Source organism: Acomys minous (assembly GCF_964271855.1).
Source record: "Acomys minous genome assembly, chromosome: 5".
NCBI classification, from domain to species: Eukaryota; Metazoa; Chordata; class Mammalia; order Rodentia; family Muridae; genus Acomys; species Acomys minous.
The window spans coordinates 23796558-23815598 of NC_140494.1; the positions used below are offsets into that span (position 1 = coordinate 23796558).

Here is a 19041-nt window from a genome sequence, read left to right on the forward strand (position 1 = left end):
GGAACCCTGCCTCCTCCTCCCCCTCTTCCTCCTCCTCCTCCTCATCATAATAATACAATAATAATAAACCATAGAGGAAGACACCTAACATTAACTGCTGGCCTGTATACATCCCTGCACTCAAGAGCATACATGTGCACACACACACACACACACACACACACACACACACACACAGAGAGAGAGAGAGAGAGAGAGAGAGAGAGAGAGAGAGAGAGAGAGAGAGAGAGAGAGGAGGGACAGAGAGAGATCAGATTAGGAAGTATTTTCAAAGATGGTATTTAATGAAGTCACAATGCATGCTCTGAGCTTCAGAATTTCTATGAACATTTGGTATCAGAAAAACATATTTCTATAGTTTTGTCATGGAATAAAGAACAGGTAACAAGTAATTTCTTTGGAAGCAGTAGTTCTCCGTCTGATAAAAACAAAACATCAACAACAAAACACCCTGCAGTTATTTAAAAAGCACCAGAAGTCCTGGGTTAATGTTAGGGAAAAAATGTCCCCTCCTACCAACCAGTTCTATAGCTTTTCTCAAGATAACTCACCTATGTCTACAACAAGACCACTTCCTTACATCCTGTCACCTTCTGCCACTATTAAGTAGGAGTCTCCAGCAAGGCTTGGATCCAATACCACATCTCCCACTAGATAAATAGACTCACCAGCTAAGCATAATACATGACTACATGTTGCTTCACATGGCAACAATTTCTTTATTCTTTCAATTGATTTAATTTTTAACATAATACTTTTATTACTTTTGAGACTTCTATACAATAGTAACAATTTCAGACTTATTTCTAGTTAGGTTGTAAGCTTTGAAAAGGAGCTATTTAAAGTTTTTCTATGTATGGCCTTATGAGAAAATCTTATACAAACCTAGGTATATCTATGTGTAGATATATAAAATAGATGTTAATTATTTACTTATAATGAATGTGGTCTGACTTTTTTTTAATTACTTTATTGGGTTCTTTTACCTGCTACCGTCCTCTACCCCAATCCTTTCCAAGCCCCCAGCACTAGGTAGGAGAGAAATAAGGATAGAGGGGAAAGGGAGCATATATCTCTTTAGATTGCTTCCTGCTGATTAGGGGTGTTGAGTTCCTTGGGCCAAGTTCAATCTTCATCGTCAATCTAGCAAACAACAGCAGCAGGAACCAACAGCCACAGGGGGAGCAGCCACCACCTCTTGGGGTGCTGGCATTTATACAGCCTTTACAGTGTCCCCAGAATTCCGAACATGAATTATTTCCAGCTGGCAAAAATCACACTCCTCCCAGAGCATGAGACAAATCATAGTTAGCGGCTATGGCTATAGACAGTCTGAAGCAGCCCCATATCCAACATCCTGGGTTAAGACAAAAACATTCACATAACATAACTTGGTTTTTAAAGAAACCAAAATTCTCACTACAAATGAATCATAGTGAAATTAAATTTAAGGGACGGGTAGAGGAATAACTCAGCAATGAGGCAGTACCTTGTATACATGAGGTCCTGTGTTCTATCCCTAGGTTTGTTTGTCTGTTTATGTATGTTTATTTACTGATTTAGTGTGTGCATGTGTTATGTTGCATGGATATCAATATTCCACGATGTGTATGTGAAGATCAGATGATAACTGACAATTTTTGGAACTATTCTCTTCTCTTCCTATGTGGGTTCCAGGAATGAAACTTGGGTCATCAGGCATGATGGCAAGCACCCTCTCTTGCTGAGTCATTTCACTGGCCCCAAGAATTTTTATTAAAACAATTGTTTGGTACAAACATAATTTTACAATTTATTAAAGATGAAATCAGGGTGAAAGACTCCCAAACAATATGAGCTATTGCTATTGCCACTGGCTGCCTCTCAGAAATTGGAGGGAAGACCCTGTTGCTGAAGACATCATCCTCTTCAGACGAGGACTTGGTGAATCAAGCAGGAACTGATGCCTCCTCCCTGAGAACTAGTGCATAGCACCCAAAGGTGCTGTGTAAGCTGCCAAGGGAGAAAAGCAATCAACAGATCTACCCAGATGTAAAACCTACAGTCCATTAACAGTGACCAGCTAACAAGGTATCCCCAGTGGTACAATAGAAGCACGTTTATCTTGAGGCTCAGCAGCAGCTCCTTGATTGGACTTTAGACCTGCTCAACAGGAGGAAAGCCATGCCCGGAACTGGAAACATAACCAACCACCTGTGTCTATTGAGATCATGGATCCTAGAAGAGACCCTGTAGCCCCTGCCACTTTCCTAGACCGTGATAATTCCTAACTGCATTCTAAAAATGGACCCTCATATCCCTCATATCCACAGATAAGTGTAGCTCTCACCTCCCATTAATGAAGTGTCTTTTGTGGCAGGGAGAAGTTACTACGGAGCTCTATGACTGGTCAAACTACAAAGAATAAATAACCGTGGGTGCCTAGCCATGAGTAATACATCGGCAGCACAACCCTTACACCCAAGACTGTGGGGAAATTGCAGAGAATAGGTGCATTGCAAGAGCCAGGGAATTAGGATGCCTGCTGTTAGGTAGTGTCTTCTAGACATGACATGAAAATTGCACCTGTGAAATCACAACAACATGGTTGTCTAAAGAAAACCTACATAATTACTACACCAGTTGAGCCAGTACGGGAGAGGGGATTTCACAAGGACCTACCCAAACAGGGAGACTCAGGGTTTTCCAAAGATTAGCCACTTAATAGGTTAGCCCTGACCTCACATACTAAATGGATTCAGTCGTGTGTGTGTGTGTGTGTGTGTGTGTGTGTGTGTGTGTGTGTGTGTGTGTGTAACATTAACAATAAAAGAAGAAGGGTCCTGAATTTGACAGGAAGTGGCTGTGGTGGGGGGAATTGAAGATGAGGAGAAGGAGAGGGTGGAAATATAAATACAGTATTATGTATGAAAGTCTCAAAGAAGTAAAAATAAATAAAGATAAAAATTTTCTTTAAAAATAAAAATTAAATGAATATACTTGCTTATTGTTTATGTGAAGAATTAAATCTTGGTTACCTATCTGATAATGCAGGACACAGAGCATCTTAAAGTGCATTTCCAGGTTGATTAGAATCTCAATTGTATAATTGTCAGTGCTGAAAATGCAGCATTTCATAAATATGTATTAAAGTACTAAATAGCAGAAGTGTGTTTTAGGGCCATTTCAGAAACTGTTTGAAATTCTATCCTAATCCCAAGGAAAAGGTCATTTCATGATTTTTGTGTAAAGTTCAAGTCAGCAACTCAAAAGAACAAACTTTTAAAATATTCTAAGACAACACCCAAGGTTTACTAATGTTATGCGTGCAGAGGAATGACAGTAGAAAAATAGCAATAGCTTTTGTTTTCCATATTTAATCCATTGTTTCTGTAACTGCAGAGAACTTGCATGTACAGTAAAAAAAAACAAATAAAAAAACTGGTGTTCACAGCATGCAGCAGTTTGGTCTGAGCCCCATTGTTTCTGGCAGCACTGGCCTGTGTCACATGGTCTGATGGCATGGACAGTGCAAATGGGTCACGCTCTGTGTTCAGGACCAGCTCTGAAGCCACTTCTGTGACGCCATGCTGCATGGGAAGCATGGCCAGAAACACCTCAAAATCAAGGCACATTTGACTTTGAATTAAGTTTTGATCGTTGCATGTCCAGGAACCTTGGACTCTTCCAAATTTTCCTAACCGCCACAGATTCCTGCCCCATGATTGAAGATGTCTGCATTCTATAACACATAGATGATACCACGCCTTGTGTGGAGCCTGAAACACGGCTATTACTCTTTCTCCTTAAAGTTAGCTCAGGTGTTTAAGTGAAAATAGCTAGACTTTGGAATCATTGTCTCCTTTTCTGTTGTTTTGGGGTTTCCATTGCTGTGAAGAGGCACCATGACCTCAGCAGCTCTTATAGAGAAACACCATTTAATTGGGGCTGGCTTACAATGTCAGGGGTCTAGTCCACTGCCACCATGGTGGGAAGCGTGCAGGCGGACATGATGCTGGAGAAGGAGCTGAGAGCTGGACATCTTAATCTTCAGACAATGAAGGATACTGCCACATTAGACCTACCTTGAGCATGTGAGACCCCAAAGCCTCTCTCCATGGTGACACACTTTCTTTAACAGGGCCACACCTACTCCAAGAAGAGCACACATCCTAACAGTGCCACTTCCTATAGCTGAATAATCAAACACAGGAGTCTATAGGAGGCCACTCCTATTCAAACCACCACAATTGCACTTGTGGTAGCATACAGAAGACCAGCAAAGGGCAGGATTGCCCCTGGGAGCACACAGTCATCTCCAGTTTAGAAGTTACCCTGCTGAAGCCAGGAGCAAGTCTGTATATTAGTGACTGCGAGTTTCATTTATTAAAAATAGAAAAAAAATACAAAATTTTCAGAAAGTTTCTATCACTTGTATTATAGTTCTTTTGAGCCTATTCATTTGATAATTGCATGGAATAGTTTTTAAATCTAAAATAGTTGGGGTTCATAATTGTTCACATATTGGCAAAGTTATTTAAAGATATGAGGAAGTGCATAACATACTGGAATTATTATACACAAATAACCATTCACCATTCTTTTTAAAATAAAATTCTTTAATGTCAGGTCTAATATTTATGGTTTATCGGTTTTTTTCATAAGTCCCTAGGATTTCTTACCTCCTACATGGTCACAAAGGCTAAACTATGTTGACAATATCGGTTTTTAACAAGAGAAGTAAGAACTTAAAGTTTTTGTATAGAATTGCTTTAGATCTATGTTTACTGATGGCCTCTGTGTGTTAAATTTTTCCTCACTTTCCCCTAAGATTCATTCCAGGCAGACTTTATAAAAATATTTATGATTATATGCCATGCACACATATAATTAAGGAACTATCTAATTCTATCCTCTAATATGATAACAGTGGCCATTACTTGGGGGACAGATACGATAGCCACATAGCAAGTAGCAGATAAGCCATTTGGAGGCACAGCAGTGAGAACTCAGCTGCCAATCTCTGGCCCAGGCTTGGATATTGCTCACAAGGTTCTACATTAAAAGGGAAGTGAGCTGCTAATGTGGTGAATGCCACAGAAGGAGAGGAGTTGGAGACCTGCTGCTTGGCATTGAGTCTCAAACCACAGCTCGGAGGTGAGTTATCAGGACGAGGGTGGGAAGTTTATAGTGAGCTGAGAATATGCTAGGGATTAAGTTGAAGAGTGGGTGAGTCTGTACAGTAAACCTAGATTTTCACCTTCCTGCCATCGTTGAAGGTCAAATGACACTAAGATCATGAAACGCAGTAGTTTCCCACACTAGCTATTTGAGCCATCTCTACAGAAAAGAAAAACTCCATTAAGGAAAAAAAAAATCCCTCACATCTTAAAAAGTTCATCCTAACCTTCTTCCTTAATGAAATGTATTTACTGGATTGACCCAATATTTAAGTCTTTCTTTTATAATTGTTGCTTTTATGATACTGCATATTTTTGTTAGTGTGATAAAACAGTCGTAAGAAGATGCCTTATGAAATGAGACACAGAAAAATACCAAAGACGGTATTCTGTCAGAGGAACAAACAACTGGCTTCAGAAAGATTTGATGTAGAATGGAACAAAAGTGAAATGTAATAAAAACATGAGCAATAATGTTTATGAGTTTCTCATTTTAAAGCTGTGCAAGTGATGTTCCGTTGGGCTTACATTGGCTGCAGTTTAAAATACCGTGTTTTAAGGCTTTCCCTTCTGACAGGTTTACGCTCACACTCTGGTCTTCTTCGTTTTCAGGGTTTTGAAGGTGTTCCTTTCACGAACAGCACAAAGAATCCCATACATGACTGGTGGCCGGGTCATGAGGATGCTGGCAGTCATACTGTTGGTAGTGTTTTGGTTTCTCGTTGGCTGGACTGCTTCTATGTGCCAGAACTTGGAGAGGGACATTTCGCTTGTTGGCCAAGGGCAAACATCTGATCACCTCACCTTCAACATGTGCCTCATTGACCGCTGGGATTATATGACAGCAGTTGGTAGGTGGCTGCCATGTGCTTTGCGTGATTGCCCTGTTCTTTGCTCGGTAGCATCAAGGTTGGTCTAGTGAAAAGCCTCACCAAATCCAATCTTTATGTTGGAAAGACATTTAATATGATTTTGGTAAAGGAACCGTGATGAAAATGATAATAATAATAATAATAATATGTGGAATGTAAGCAAAAACTATATTTCCCCCAAAAGCTTGTTTATTTGTTGAGAAAAAGTAGCTAAGTAAAAAAAAAGATGGAGAAATACCAAGAAGACAAACAGCATCTCTGTACAGAGAAATTATCGATTGGTCTCTATCTGATTAACAGTAGCCACCATCTTGATTTATGTTCTTGAGTGGTAGAAAACAAGAAGACTGTTAGGATTTTTCTGTGCAGAGGTCTTATGATATTGATCAGACGTCACTCTTGGTGAAGAATTGACTATTTAAAATCTGATTAATTCATCCTTCCTATACTTATCTCTAAAGAAAATTCTCGGGGAGTCCAGTATCCAATGACAAAGCCATGCTACGTGGAGGTGGTAGAAGTTATGTGGCAGAAAAACAGGATGGCTGGATCGTGACTCAGACCCAAACCACAAGATACTTTTCTGACCTATCCCCATTTTTGAAAAAAAAAAAAAAGAGAGAGAGAGAGAACTATATAGGGCATTTTATCAATCAGCTATTTTAAACTAAATTTCCAAAGATACAAAAACAAAACAAAACAAAACAACCACAAAAGAATGGAGGAAAGCCTTTATTACTTTGTTGTTGGTTCCATTTGTAATCCAAATAAACAAACATTATTTTAAGGATATATGTACAAAGTAAGAACATAAAAACACAAGTTTAGTTCTTGTTTTTTTTGTTGTTGTTGTTTGTTTGTTTGTTTGTTTCCTTGCCAGCATTTGACTGAAAATCCTATTTGTTTTTCAGGTTTTCTTTTGTTTTGATTTTTGCTAGAAGGTAATAAGGCATGCCCTCATTAGTTTGCAATTCAGGAAGCAGTGCTGTCCTAGGTGAGGTGTTTCAGAGCTTTTTCAGCCCTCACGCTGTAATGAGGAAGCCAAAGCCATGTGGGTGTGAACATAGCTGCAGTGAAAATATTTTTTGAGCAATTTAACTTCCAGAAGAAAAGCAAACAGGAAAAATAGAAAGCAATTCTGGGTTTCGCTTTAGCATGGATATGAGGAGGAAGACATTGTATAAATATTAATTTTTTACTCAGCAGAAGCCTTTAACAGTTTGTTTGATACTTTTCAAGGTAACCAAAACAGAAAAAGTTATTTTCTCATAATATATTTTTAAACTTTCATTGGTTCTTTGTGAATTTCACATCATGCCTCCCGACCCCACCCATCTCCCTGGTATCCCCTCATGCCTGCACTCCACCCTCGCACCCTCCCTCCAATGGAGAAAAGACAAAAGCTCACTGTGGAAGTTGTAGTGTGTTACAGTTGTTCCACGGCATTCCCTTTTTTCCACACTTCTTTGCTCGCAAATGTTCATTGCTATTGGTGGTCTGGTTCGAGGCCTCTGGCTTCTGCTACTCTATCAATACTGGAACCTCACTGGGACTCCTCTGGAATATCCTGTTGTTACCCTTTGTCACAGAGATCCAGAGATCCAGTAGTTTTGGATCTTCAGGACCAGCCCCTTCATGCCATCTAGCAGTTCATTGATGAGGTCTCCCACCTGCCATCGGTGGTAAGGGACGAGGGTGGGAGAGGGCATCTCTCCCTTACCCAAACAGCTGTAAGACAGACAAGTTGCAGTGCCATGCTCACACCCTCAGGGCTGGCTCATCTCTGCGTCCCCATCATCAGGGTCAGCACTACTAGGCTGCCTAGATGAGGTGCAGGTCCTACACTCTGGGGTGTTGCAGCAGGTGAGGGGCAGGGAGAACTCTCCTGCTGTCGTGACCCCTACAGAGGTATCAAGGGCAAAAGGCAGTGAAGGTGATCTTTTTCTCAATGATGCCACAGCACAACAGACAAGAGGCAGGTCTGGCTCCCTGACACGCAAACCCTAGGACCAACTTACCCATTACTCCCACATCCAGTGCCAGCTCTTCTGCCTGCTGTAGATGCCAAGGGGCACATGCTAGGGGGGCTGGCATCTTTCCCTTACTCATATCACCTCATGACAAGCAAGTGTCAGGGACACTCTTTCATGCTCACACCCTTGGAGCTGGCTCACCTGCACTCCAGTCACCAGAGCTAGTTCTACTGTTCACAGCCCAGGTGAGGTACAGGGCCTGCTCTTCTGAGTGCTGCATCTAGTGAGGAGCAAGGTCAGACATCCTATTCTTATGACCCCAGGCCCAGGTCTCCCACCTACCACAGGTGGTGAGGGGTGAGAGGGAAGGAGGGTATCTCTCCCTCATCCATGCCACTGCAAGGGAAACCAGTGGTAGGGCCAGGTCTCCCACGCTCCTGTCCTCGGGACTGGCTGACCTACAATTTCCACAATGAGCAATGTGCAGGACTTGCTCTCCTGAGTGCTACAACTGGCTAAGGGCAGGGTTAGCTCTCCTGCTCTCATGCCCATAAGGCCAGCTCTCCCATGATGCCCAGCTGAGGGGTGGGGCCATACTGCATAGCCCTAAGACAACAACATGCCCCTGGTAACATCCTAGACAAGAACATCTGCCTGGCCTTTGGTGGTAACAGAACCCTGCTACTTCAGGGCCATGGACCCAGATGTGGCCCCTGGTGGTAGCACAGGCCAGGACCCTACCATGGTCCCAGGTGGCATCACCAGTTACTCACATCAGGCTATTCCTCACTACCGTTGAGTCTCCAATTCTATCTCTTTTCATTGTGCCCACACCCTTCTGTTTCTCTTTCTCTTCCATTTCTCCACCACTCACTTGCTCCTCTTAGTGGTGCCTGGGGCCTCTGAGTGTCTGAAGTCATCTCATCAGTGGCCTCAGAAGTGCTATGTTGCACTCATTCATTATCGTGTCCAGCAGGGGTCATCTCCAGCATGGTCAGGCCCCCAGGCCTGCATGGCAGTGGACTGATGGTCACCTCATGGCTCTCTGTCTTGGATCCATGACACTAGTCTGGTGGTCATGTCTTGGGCTTCCTCCTCGCCTGGCACACTCAAGTGTCTCCTTTCAAGGGTCATCCATCTTTGGCTCACTCCTGCTCAGTGCCTTTGGTCACAGGCAGGTTTCTCCAGATCTCTCCCCATCATGGGAGCCCACCTGGACCTGCCTGGTATCTGATAGGTGGTCATGGTATCAAGCTTGATTATTTTCAGGGAGGCTCAGGCTACTAATCATTGGGGTGTACAAAGGTCAGAACCCTGAGCATAGACATAGCCTCTCTTTGCCACCTACTGACACACATGTGACAAAGCAGCCACACCCACAATGCCTCTAGGAACAAGATTTTCTCATATTATTATAAAGAAAAATCCCACAATTTTTATGGTTAACAAATGAAAGTGATAAGCCAGAGCACACATGAGGTCACAAACAAGGAGACAGCACTGTAAACTCATGCAGCATTTTTGCATCCTTTGCACACTACCTTTATGATGGAGTCAAGACTTCTTAAAAATTATTTTTGTACTCTGAAGAAATAAATGGGGATGTATCATTGACAATAGCAAGTCATTTAATAAACTTTATTGCAAAGTAGGAATTACATGCTATCAGTCAGATTCCTGTAAGTACTTCTAACTTCTCTACTGCACTTTATATCTCCACATTTTGGGAGAAATAAAATATATATTCTATAAAATACTACCCATCAAGTGCTTACTCTTGAAATTATGATTGGATTATTAAAAAGCAAAGTAGAGTGAAAGGATTTTTGGTGTAATAATTGTTCAGTGAAGACAAAATAGTTTAGACCAGATTCCAGGAATCCTTATGTCGAAGCACTTTAAATCATGAGTAATGTTTGGGCTATTGTAAAGATATGCAGGGAACATTCCATTTGATAGGAATAGTGATAGATGAAAATGGGTGGGGACTGTATCAAACACCAAGTACAAAGAGCTGGAATACATTATGTTGAGGCACATTATGAATGATGCTTGGTGGCAAATTTATTGAAAACATTAGACATTTAAAGAACCAGGAAAATGATATAAGGATGCAATAAAGTCAATTTTGATTGCTTCCATCATGTGTTTTTATAAAAAGTACAATGCACCAAATGCCAGGGACTTGTGGGTTGGAAAGTGTACCAGGGAGAGAGATTTACAACAGTGGTTCCTCAAACATGGCTACAGTGTGGCGTCCCTTGGGAACTTGTTAAAAATGTGTATTTTGTATCCACTCCAAATCTCTTCACCCAGAAGCTTGGGACCTGGGGCCTCATGCTTCAAGCTTAATATGACTCAGGGTGAACCTGCCATGTGTAACCTGGGCTCTGAGGGCACAGTCAGATGAGCTTGCGAGAGCAACACACCCCAGCTACACTCCAGCCATCCCTTAGGATTCATCAGAACCGGCCTTCTCCTGGTCACTTCCAGTTTCACTTAATTTCCTTCTGCTCCAAACGCCTATGCTTCACTTTTCTATTCAGAGACTGAGAAACATAAGTAGGTGACATCAGATAGCAGGTTCTTAAAATTCTTGCCAGCCCATCTATAAACCTCCCAAGTCCACACTCGTTCTGACCTTGTGTTGCCCACACCCTATTAGTGGACAGCCATCTTAGCCTTTGCCACAGTTAGCCAACACTTCACCCCATTCTCCACAGCCTTTCCCACTTTTTTGTCATCTAAAATGGCCCTACTTTCAAAAGATTTCATAGAAGTCCACTCTGGCCACACTTTCCTAGCTCTAATATAGCTGCTTAATATAATAGGCTGTTTTTGTTATACAATCATGCCCACGTAATAGCATTTTGGCTAACACAATGGTGGTCCCATAACATTATAACAGAACTGAACATTCTTATCACATAGGGGTGGCCTAGCCGTTGTGATGTCACCATGTAATCCATTAATCAGTGTGTTTTGGTGGGGCTGTGTGGATGAATCTAGTGCTGTGCCATTTGTATAAAAGGGTAGCGGCAGTGTAGAAACAGCTGATACGACAGTGAGACGCTGTGTTACATGCTTGCATACCATGCTTTACCATCCTTCATTGCTTTAGATGCTGTGACCCTTAATACAGTTCCTTATGTTGTGGTGACCCCACCAACCACAAGATTATTTTCATAGCTACTTCATAGCTGTACTCGTGCTACTGTTATGAATCATAATGTAAATATCTGATATGCAGGATATCTGATATGTGACCCCAGTGAAAGGGTCATTTGACCCCCCCCCCCCCGAGTGGATCATGACCCACAGATTGAGAACCACTGTTTTAGCAGGTCCTCCTGCATAGAAAACCTTTACCATCAGACACTCTGCTGCGTTGCTACCACATCAGCTCCTACTTCTCACATTCGCCGAGTCCGACACCCTGAGCGGCTGACCCACACCATCTACACTGATGTAAGCATGCACACACGGCAAAACGCTTTTACGCGTCATTTTTCTGAGCATTTCATCGTTGTCAAGGAGCACACAGCTGTACAATTACTGTGCTCTTCTTCTTCTCCAGGGAAACCTCATTAGGTAGAAAAATACATCCCTAGCAAGAAGGAGAGAATGATGGTTTCTGCAGTGATTCCAGATCATTCTAGAGGGCAGAACACAGGAAGCCAGCAGTTCTGAGCCCATCACCTGGCCCTGAGATAGAGACCCCTGGCCAGAGAGGGCTTCTCCAGAATGGACTAAAAGTCCTCTAAGCTTCCATGCCTCTGAAAATTACATCCGTGAAACCAGTATTCTGAAGTACTTGTACTGGTTCTGATATTACTCGTCACCTTACACTTTGCTTTCTGAAGTTCATTTAAATCCACTCTGTACATTGTTAGAAGCAAAAGACCTTATCTTTCCAGCCCTCACCTTTCCCTTCCCCTCTGCATGTCCCTCGGTGCTGCTGCAGCACGGCTATGTGGCTCACACACACACACAACAAGCCAGCTGCCATTTACAGACCCTTGATAAATATTTGCCGGAGGAATGAAAAATGAGCCCGGCTCTTTGCCGTGTAGTTTCTGTGGCCAGAATTAGATTGGGAGGAGAGAACTTGCTGAAGCTAAAAATCCAGAAGTTACACAACTGTCCTCAATTCATTTTAAATATGAACATGTACGCTCCAATTTCACAATACGTTTTGAGACTTCTAAACTAAATTGGTACTCCCCAGCTTTTTTATTTGTTCATTTTTTATTATATCTTTGATTCTGGGTCTCATGTAGAATAGGCTAGCCCTATACTTGCTACTTGCTGAGGCTAGCCTTGGACTTCTGATCCTCCTACCTCTACCTCCCTAGTGCTGGGATTACAGGAACACCCCAGCACACCTGGCAGCCATGGCCATATTTATGAGACTCAGTGTCAAGATGGTAAATGGGCCATAGCAAGTGAAAATTATAACCTTACAAAGCATTAAATGGCATAAATACAAATATTGGAGATGTGGGAGAATATGTTTACTTTTCATGCAATTTTCAATTGTTTCACTGTCCTCCAAGAGCTCTGAATAAAGAGTTTGAGGTTGGGAAGTTGTTGTTGTTGTTGCTTTAGGTTGTGCTTATTTTATGTATGAGTGAGCTATTTGCATATGCCCTTGCCTGTCAGAAGACCGCATCAGATTCCAGTATAGAGGGGCTTGTGAGCCACCATGTGGTTGCTGGAAATTGAACTTGGGACCTCTGGAAGAGCAGACACTGTTCTTAACTGCTGAGCTATCTATCCAGGAAGTACTCTCTTAAGTTACGGGGGGAAGCCCCAGCTAAAAAAAGCCCAGTTAGACTCACTGAAGAAAGGCTTCTAATCAGATGTTCTTTTCTGAACACAAGTGCCGCAGTGGGAAGTCAGTTATCCTTCATTGGTGCTTGAAATTCCATTCTGTGAAGTTCTTACCTAACTGGTAAAAACTGAGCCATCAAAAGACTTGACTTCCCAGGCCTGATGTAAACTTTGTCATTTCTCTCCAACCTGACAGTCTTCCTAGATAGATCTAGATGCTCCGGGACAGGTCCCTCACTATAGAGCCTCCAACTCAGAGCACAAACTGCCAAGGCAGGTCTTGTGATAGGTTTTATTCCTTGGAGAAAGCAAACAAAAAGAAACCATTGATTGACGATATTACTAAGGACATTTATACATTCTAGTCCGTGATTACAGGACCAGGATGGCGTGAGATACACACGCCAGACTTCAGTGTAGACTTGGATAACCACTGAACTATGTTGTCACTTTCTTTCAGAATTTAGGTTACACAAGTCAAATAGGGTACAAAGTGACAGAATTGAGAAAATTGTTCTGATTTTTCTTATCTAGTCCAAGCGCAGATAGGAAAAGTCCTACATGGGATTCCCTGCTTCTCCGGTTCTCCTGTGAGAACTGTGCCGTTCCACCTGTCTGTATCACTGACTCCTTTTAGCAGTATTCATCTGAAATAATGACTACCCCAGACAAGGACCCATACCTGCCATGTGTGCTGGCTTTAGAAATGCTTTGGAGGTTGCCATCCCTCCCTAGGAATTTTAATTCACCAAGTTTAAGAGGCATCGGGTTACTTAGCTCGCTAGATGACATGCTTGCTCTGCAAACCTGAGTGGACCTGAGTTCCTGCCACCTGTGTGACTGTCTGGACATGGCTGTGCTTCTAACTCCAGTGCTGGGGAGATGGCGTTTATGGGCCAGGCAGGCTAACCAAGTTGGCCAACTCCACATACAATACAAGACCCTATCTTTAAGACAGAAACTGATTAGAGAAGGCACCTAGTGTTGACCTCTGGCCTCCATTCATTCCCACCACACATACACAAATGTACACACACACACACACACACACACACACACACATCACAGAGGGAGAGGGAGACCATTTACTGAGTCTTAAATAAACAGGTACAAGATGCCTGGATTCACATTTCAGTGGGGAATTTTGAAGTGTCACCCTCTCAACGAATTCTGACACCGATTAGCCTCCTGTTCAAGATACCACATGCTATCTTCTCTCAACAGGAAACTCGATCTTTCCTCCCCTCCCCTTTGTTGACTTGCCTTCCTTTGTTCTCCCCCTTCCTGCTATGTTTTAAATTAGTAAAACTGACTATGTGTTCTGTAATTTAATTAGTCCTATGCGAATGTTTAGAAGGAGCTGAGAAAAAAAATGCAGTAACTCTTTTATTGAGTTATATAGAGAAATTCCAAGGTAGCAATTGTTTCTAGGGATTTAAACAATTATCCTAGAATCCTAGGTGCCATTACAACAGGTGAGATGTTAAAGAAGTGCATTTAATGAGCATTGAAGAAAGTGGGTGAGACCTCCTCTCCCCTGACTCAGAGCAATGTTCTTGAATTAGGTTCTGTACATACACTGTTCTTTTATTCTAATATACCATATGCCTTAATCCATGCTTTATTGCAGGTTTCAGTTTTTGAAGTGTGGTTTCCAATTTTAACCCAACATAAAAGCTAGTCCTAGTTTACACTTCCCTAGAAACCTATTTATTAGCTTACCTTTTAGGCTGCCTTTTTGAGGACTGATCATGTGTTTCCAGAACAATTAAAGCAGTATTTTGTTCTTATTTATTACCTTTTCTGAATCACACTCTACTTCTTTGAGCAGTAGTCAAATTATATAGTATCAAGAACATAAAGAAATAAAAGGCTGGAAACTGGGGAGATAGCTCAGAGAGCAACACACTGGTTATGCAAGCACAAGGGCCTAAGTTCCACCTTCAAAGTCCACATCAGAAAGGCAGGCATAGTGGTCCATGCTTGTAATCCCTGTGATGAGAAAGCACAGATGGGGGAATGCCTGGGGCTCATTGGCTTGCAGCCTAGTCTCCTTGGCAAGTTCCTTACCAGTGAGAGATAGGGTGCGTATTGGAAAAATATCCAGTAACACACATGCATGCAAACATACATGAAAACCAACACACACACACATGTGCATACACACCCATGTGAATGCACACACATGCATACACACACACACATGTGCATACACACCCATGTGAATATGAATGCACACACATGCATACACACACACAAACACACAAACACACACACACATACACACACACACACACACACACACACACACACACACAGAGGAAGATACTGCATTGGAACAGGACTTGGAAAAATAGTTAAGACAACAATACTGGCCACCATGTCTTCTAAGACATTTCAGATCTTCTTAGCTTTTGTTGCACAACAAACTACATACAACATTGTGTTGAGGTGAAAAGGAAAAGCCAGCTGTGGTGGCTCACCTGTGCTACCCCAGCACTTTGGAGGCTGAGGCAGGAGGACCTCAAGTTCCAGGTCAGTGTGGGTGACATTGTGCATCAGCTGGACTGTCTAGGAAGACTAGATCTCAACAAATGAAAAAGGGAGGTGAGGGGTATCTTTTGGTTCCGTTACTATTAGGCCTGGAGAGAGGCAATACATATGGTGAGAGCCCATCATGGGGAGAAGTAACTCACCTCATTGCAGCTAGGAAGCAAAGAGGGCAAGGTCCCATGATGCCCTTCTCCAGGGCTTATCCCTAATGAGCAAACCACTCTACCCCAAGCCCAGTTCTTACGGGTTCCACTACTTCCCATAGTCCCATGAGCTAATGACAAAGCCCTTAATACATAAGTACATCCCAGAATAACAATGCCTAAGTAAAGCACATAGTGTTGGAAATAGAACATTCTGAGAGGCGCAGCTCACTGTACTCATCCCAATACTGTGCCCTGGAAGTCTCTCTCAACTCTATCTCATCATGTCTGGTACGTGTGACAGGCTCCAATGTCTCAGGATTCTCTTAGGGCTTTGCTGCCTCCTGTGAATCTCTGAAATTTGTAAATGGATATGCCAAAATGGGGGGATTCACTTTATTTATTTATGTATTTATTTTACTGGAATTGCAAGGATGGTATGGGAAAAAATTGATGCACATTCTAGAGATATGAGAAGGGCAGCAATAAGTTAAAGTCAGTGTGAAAGTACTCAGAGAACTGCCTGGAAATGGGTGGGTGGGAAAGAGAACTAAGTGAGATCATTACATGATCTCTTAGTGTCCATGTGCTTAGCTATATTGCCTGTCACTGTTGGTGCAGATAGCCACACCATTGGTCAGTGTGGATAGCTATATAGACTGCTAGTGTTGGTGTGGATAGCCATATAGGCTGTTAGTGTGAGCAGCCATATAGGCTGTTAGTGTTGGTGTGAATAGCCATATAAACTATGTTAGTGTTGGCATAGATGGCCATATGGACTGTTAGTGTTGGTAGAGATGGCCATATAGACTGTTAGTGTTGGTGTGGATAGCCATATAGGCTGTTAGTGTGAGTAGCCATATAGACTGTTAGTGTTGGTGTGAATAGCCATATAAACTATGTTAGTGTTGGCATAGATGGCCATATGGACTGTTAGTGTTGGTAGAGATGGCCATATAGACTGTTAGTGTTGGTGTGGATAGCCATATAGGCTGTTAGTGTGAGTAGCCATATAGACTGTTAGTGTGAGCAGCCATATAGACTGTTAGTGTGAGTAGCCATATAGACTGTTAGTGTGAGTAGCCATATAGACTGTTAATGTGAGCAGCCATATAGACTGTTAATGTGAGCAGCCATATAGACTGTTAATGTGAGCAGCCATATAGACTGTTAGTGTGAGCAGCCATATAGACTGTTAGTGTGAGCAGCCATATAGACTGTTAATGTGAGCAGCCATATAGACTGTTAATGTGAGCAGCCATATAGACTGTTAGTGTGAGCAGCCATATAGACTGTTAGTGTGAGCAGCCATATAGACTGTTAGTGTGAGCAGCCATATAGACTGTTAGTGTGAGCAGCCATATAGACTGTTAGTGTGAGCAGCCATATAGACTGTTAGTGTGAGCAGCCATATAGACTGTTAGTGTGAGCAGCCATATAGACTGTTAGTGTGAGCAGCCATATAGACTGTTAGTGTGAGCAGCCATATAGACTGTTAGTGTGAGCAGCCATATAGACTGTTAGTGTGAGCAGCCATATAGACTGTTAGTGTGAGCAGCCATATAGACTGTTAGTGTGAGCAGCCATATAGACTGTTAGTGTGAGCAGCCATATAGACTGTTAGTGTGAGCAGCCATATAGACTGTTAGTGTGAGCAGCCATATAGACTGTTAGTGTGAGCAGCCATATAGACTGTTAGTGTGAGTAGCCATATAGACTGTTAGTGTGAGTAGCCATATAGACTGTTAGTGTGAGCAGCCATATAGACTGTTAGTGTGAGCAGCCATATAGATTGTTAGTGTGAGCAGCCATATAGACTGTTAGTGTGAGCAGCCATATAGACTGTTAGTGTGAGCAGCCATATAGACTGTTAGTGTGAGCAGCCATATAGACTGTTAGTGTGAGCAGCCATATAGACTGTTAGTGTGAGTAGCCATATAGACTGTTAGTGTGAGTAGCCATATAGACTGTTAGTGTGAGCAGCCATATAGATTGTTAGTGTGAGCAGCCATATAGACTGTTAGTGTGAGCAGCCATATAGACTGTTAGTGTGAGTAGCCATATAGACTGTTAGTGTTGGCATGGATAGCCGTATTCTTTCTTATCATTTTCGTCACGATTTTGGACCCAAGTTTAGAAATCGACATTCAGAAATTCTCCTCCAGACTCCTTCAAGAGCCACTCTTATATTAGGAAATCTTTCACAAGCATAGTAAATGTGACACATTCATTTAGCACAATGTCTTACATATTCAACAGGTGTAGGCTATGAAATCAGATCAACGGAGGGCACAAAATGTCCTTCTGAGTAGAACTCCAGTCACCACAATCTGTTCAGCTCTACTGAACATAGCAGTTTTTAACATACAAGTGATTGCCGCTTGATAGATTCATCTTGAGTGCTCTGTCTATTCCTCTGTTAATAACAGAGCAAGAGGAAACTAAGACCTGGGATATAATTTAGAGAGCACTGTCTAACAGCCGAGGGCCCAAACCTGATGCTCACTGAGTACAAGAGGAGGGACAGGGTCACTGCAGGCAAGTCCTACAGTTTTGCCAAGGCATGCAGTTCCTTGCTTTCAGACTAGTGAAACATTCCAGCTTCTTTGGTCCAACTGTGAAATGTGTTGTAATGTGTACCTGCTTCTGGATGCTTCTCTTAATAAAGCTTAATAAACCCAGGATAAGGCCATCAGAATATCAGCAGCTCACGCTGCACCACTATGTGCCAGACACAGACAAACCAAAAGTCTTCCTTACTGAAAGGTCATATGTAGCCACTGCTAACTTTAAAATTCTGTCAGAACAGCCATATTCATTCCGTAACCCATATGACCTCATATTTTCATAGAGGAAGAGCAAATAAGTGGCCAAAATATAAATCTCATGTGCTTGGCAAACCTTATAAATATGCAATTTCAGATAATCTCAAGAATTTCTTTTCATTTCATGAGTATGAGTATGTGTATGTGGGAGGGGTGTGTGTGTGTTTACATGTGTAAGGGCACACATATGTGTGCATACTTGTAGAGCCCCAAGGCTGATGTTCTGAATCTCTCCAGAGTGTTTCCATCTAATTCGCTGAGGCAGGGTCTCTCAGAAGAACACAGAGCCAGCCTGCTCCAGTGATGGCTGTCTCTTGTCTGCCTTCATTTTGAGGCTGAAAGTACAGGTAGACCCCACACCTACCAGATACTTAAGTTTGTTCTGAGGATTGGAAAACCTGCCCTCTTGCTTGTGTGGCAAGTGTTTTAACCAAATGGGGCATCTCCACAGCCTTAATCTCAAGAGTGACTCATACAGTTTGATTGTATCCTTCATGATGACCTCCACGCTGTCCACTCTGAGTTCCCCCTGGTAGAGTCATAAACGGCTTCTACTTTGATCATAACTGATTCTACCTGAACAGGATTTCAAGAGGAAAGAAGGCATTAAAGGAAACACCTGGGAAACAAAACCTGGATGTTTTATTAATAATGTATTTATTTTTCCTATTTGAAATTACTTG

General features: G+C 42.3%; 1 protein-coding gene across 1 annotated transcript in view; it reads left to right on the forward strand.

Annotated features, from left to right (window-relative positions):
- GPR158 (G protein-coupled receptor 158) overlaps positions 1-19041 on the forward strand; it is a 343663-nt gene that overhangs the window by 305292 nt on the left and 19330 nt on the right. The window contains exon 7 of the mRNA XM_084782153.1: positions 5772-6010. Coding sequence (XP_084638279.1) covers positions 5772-6010 — 239 coding nt within the window. The remainder of the gene's footprint in view (positions 1-5771; positions 6011-19041) is intronic.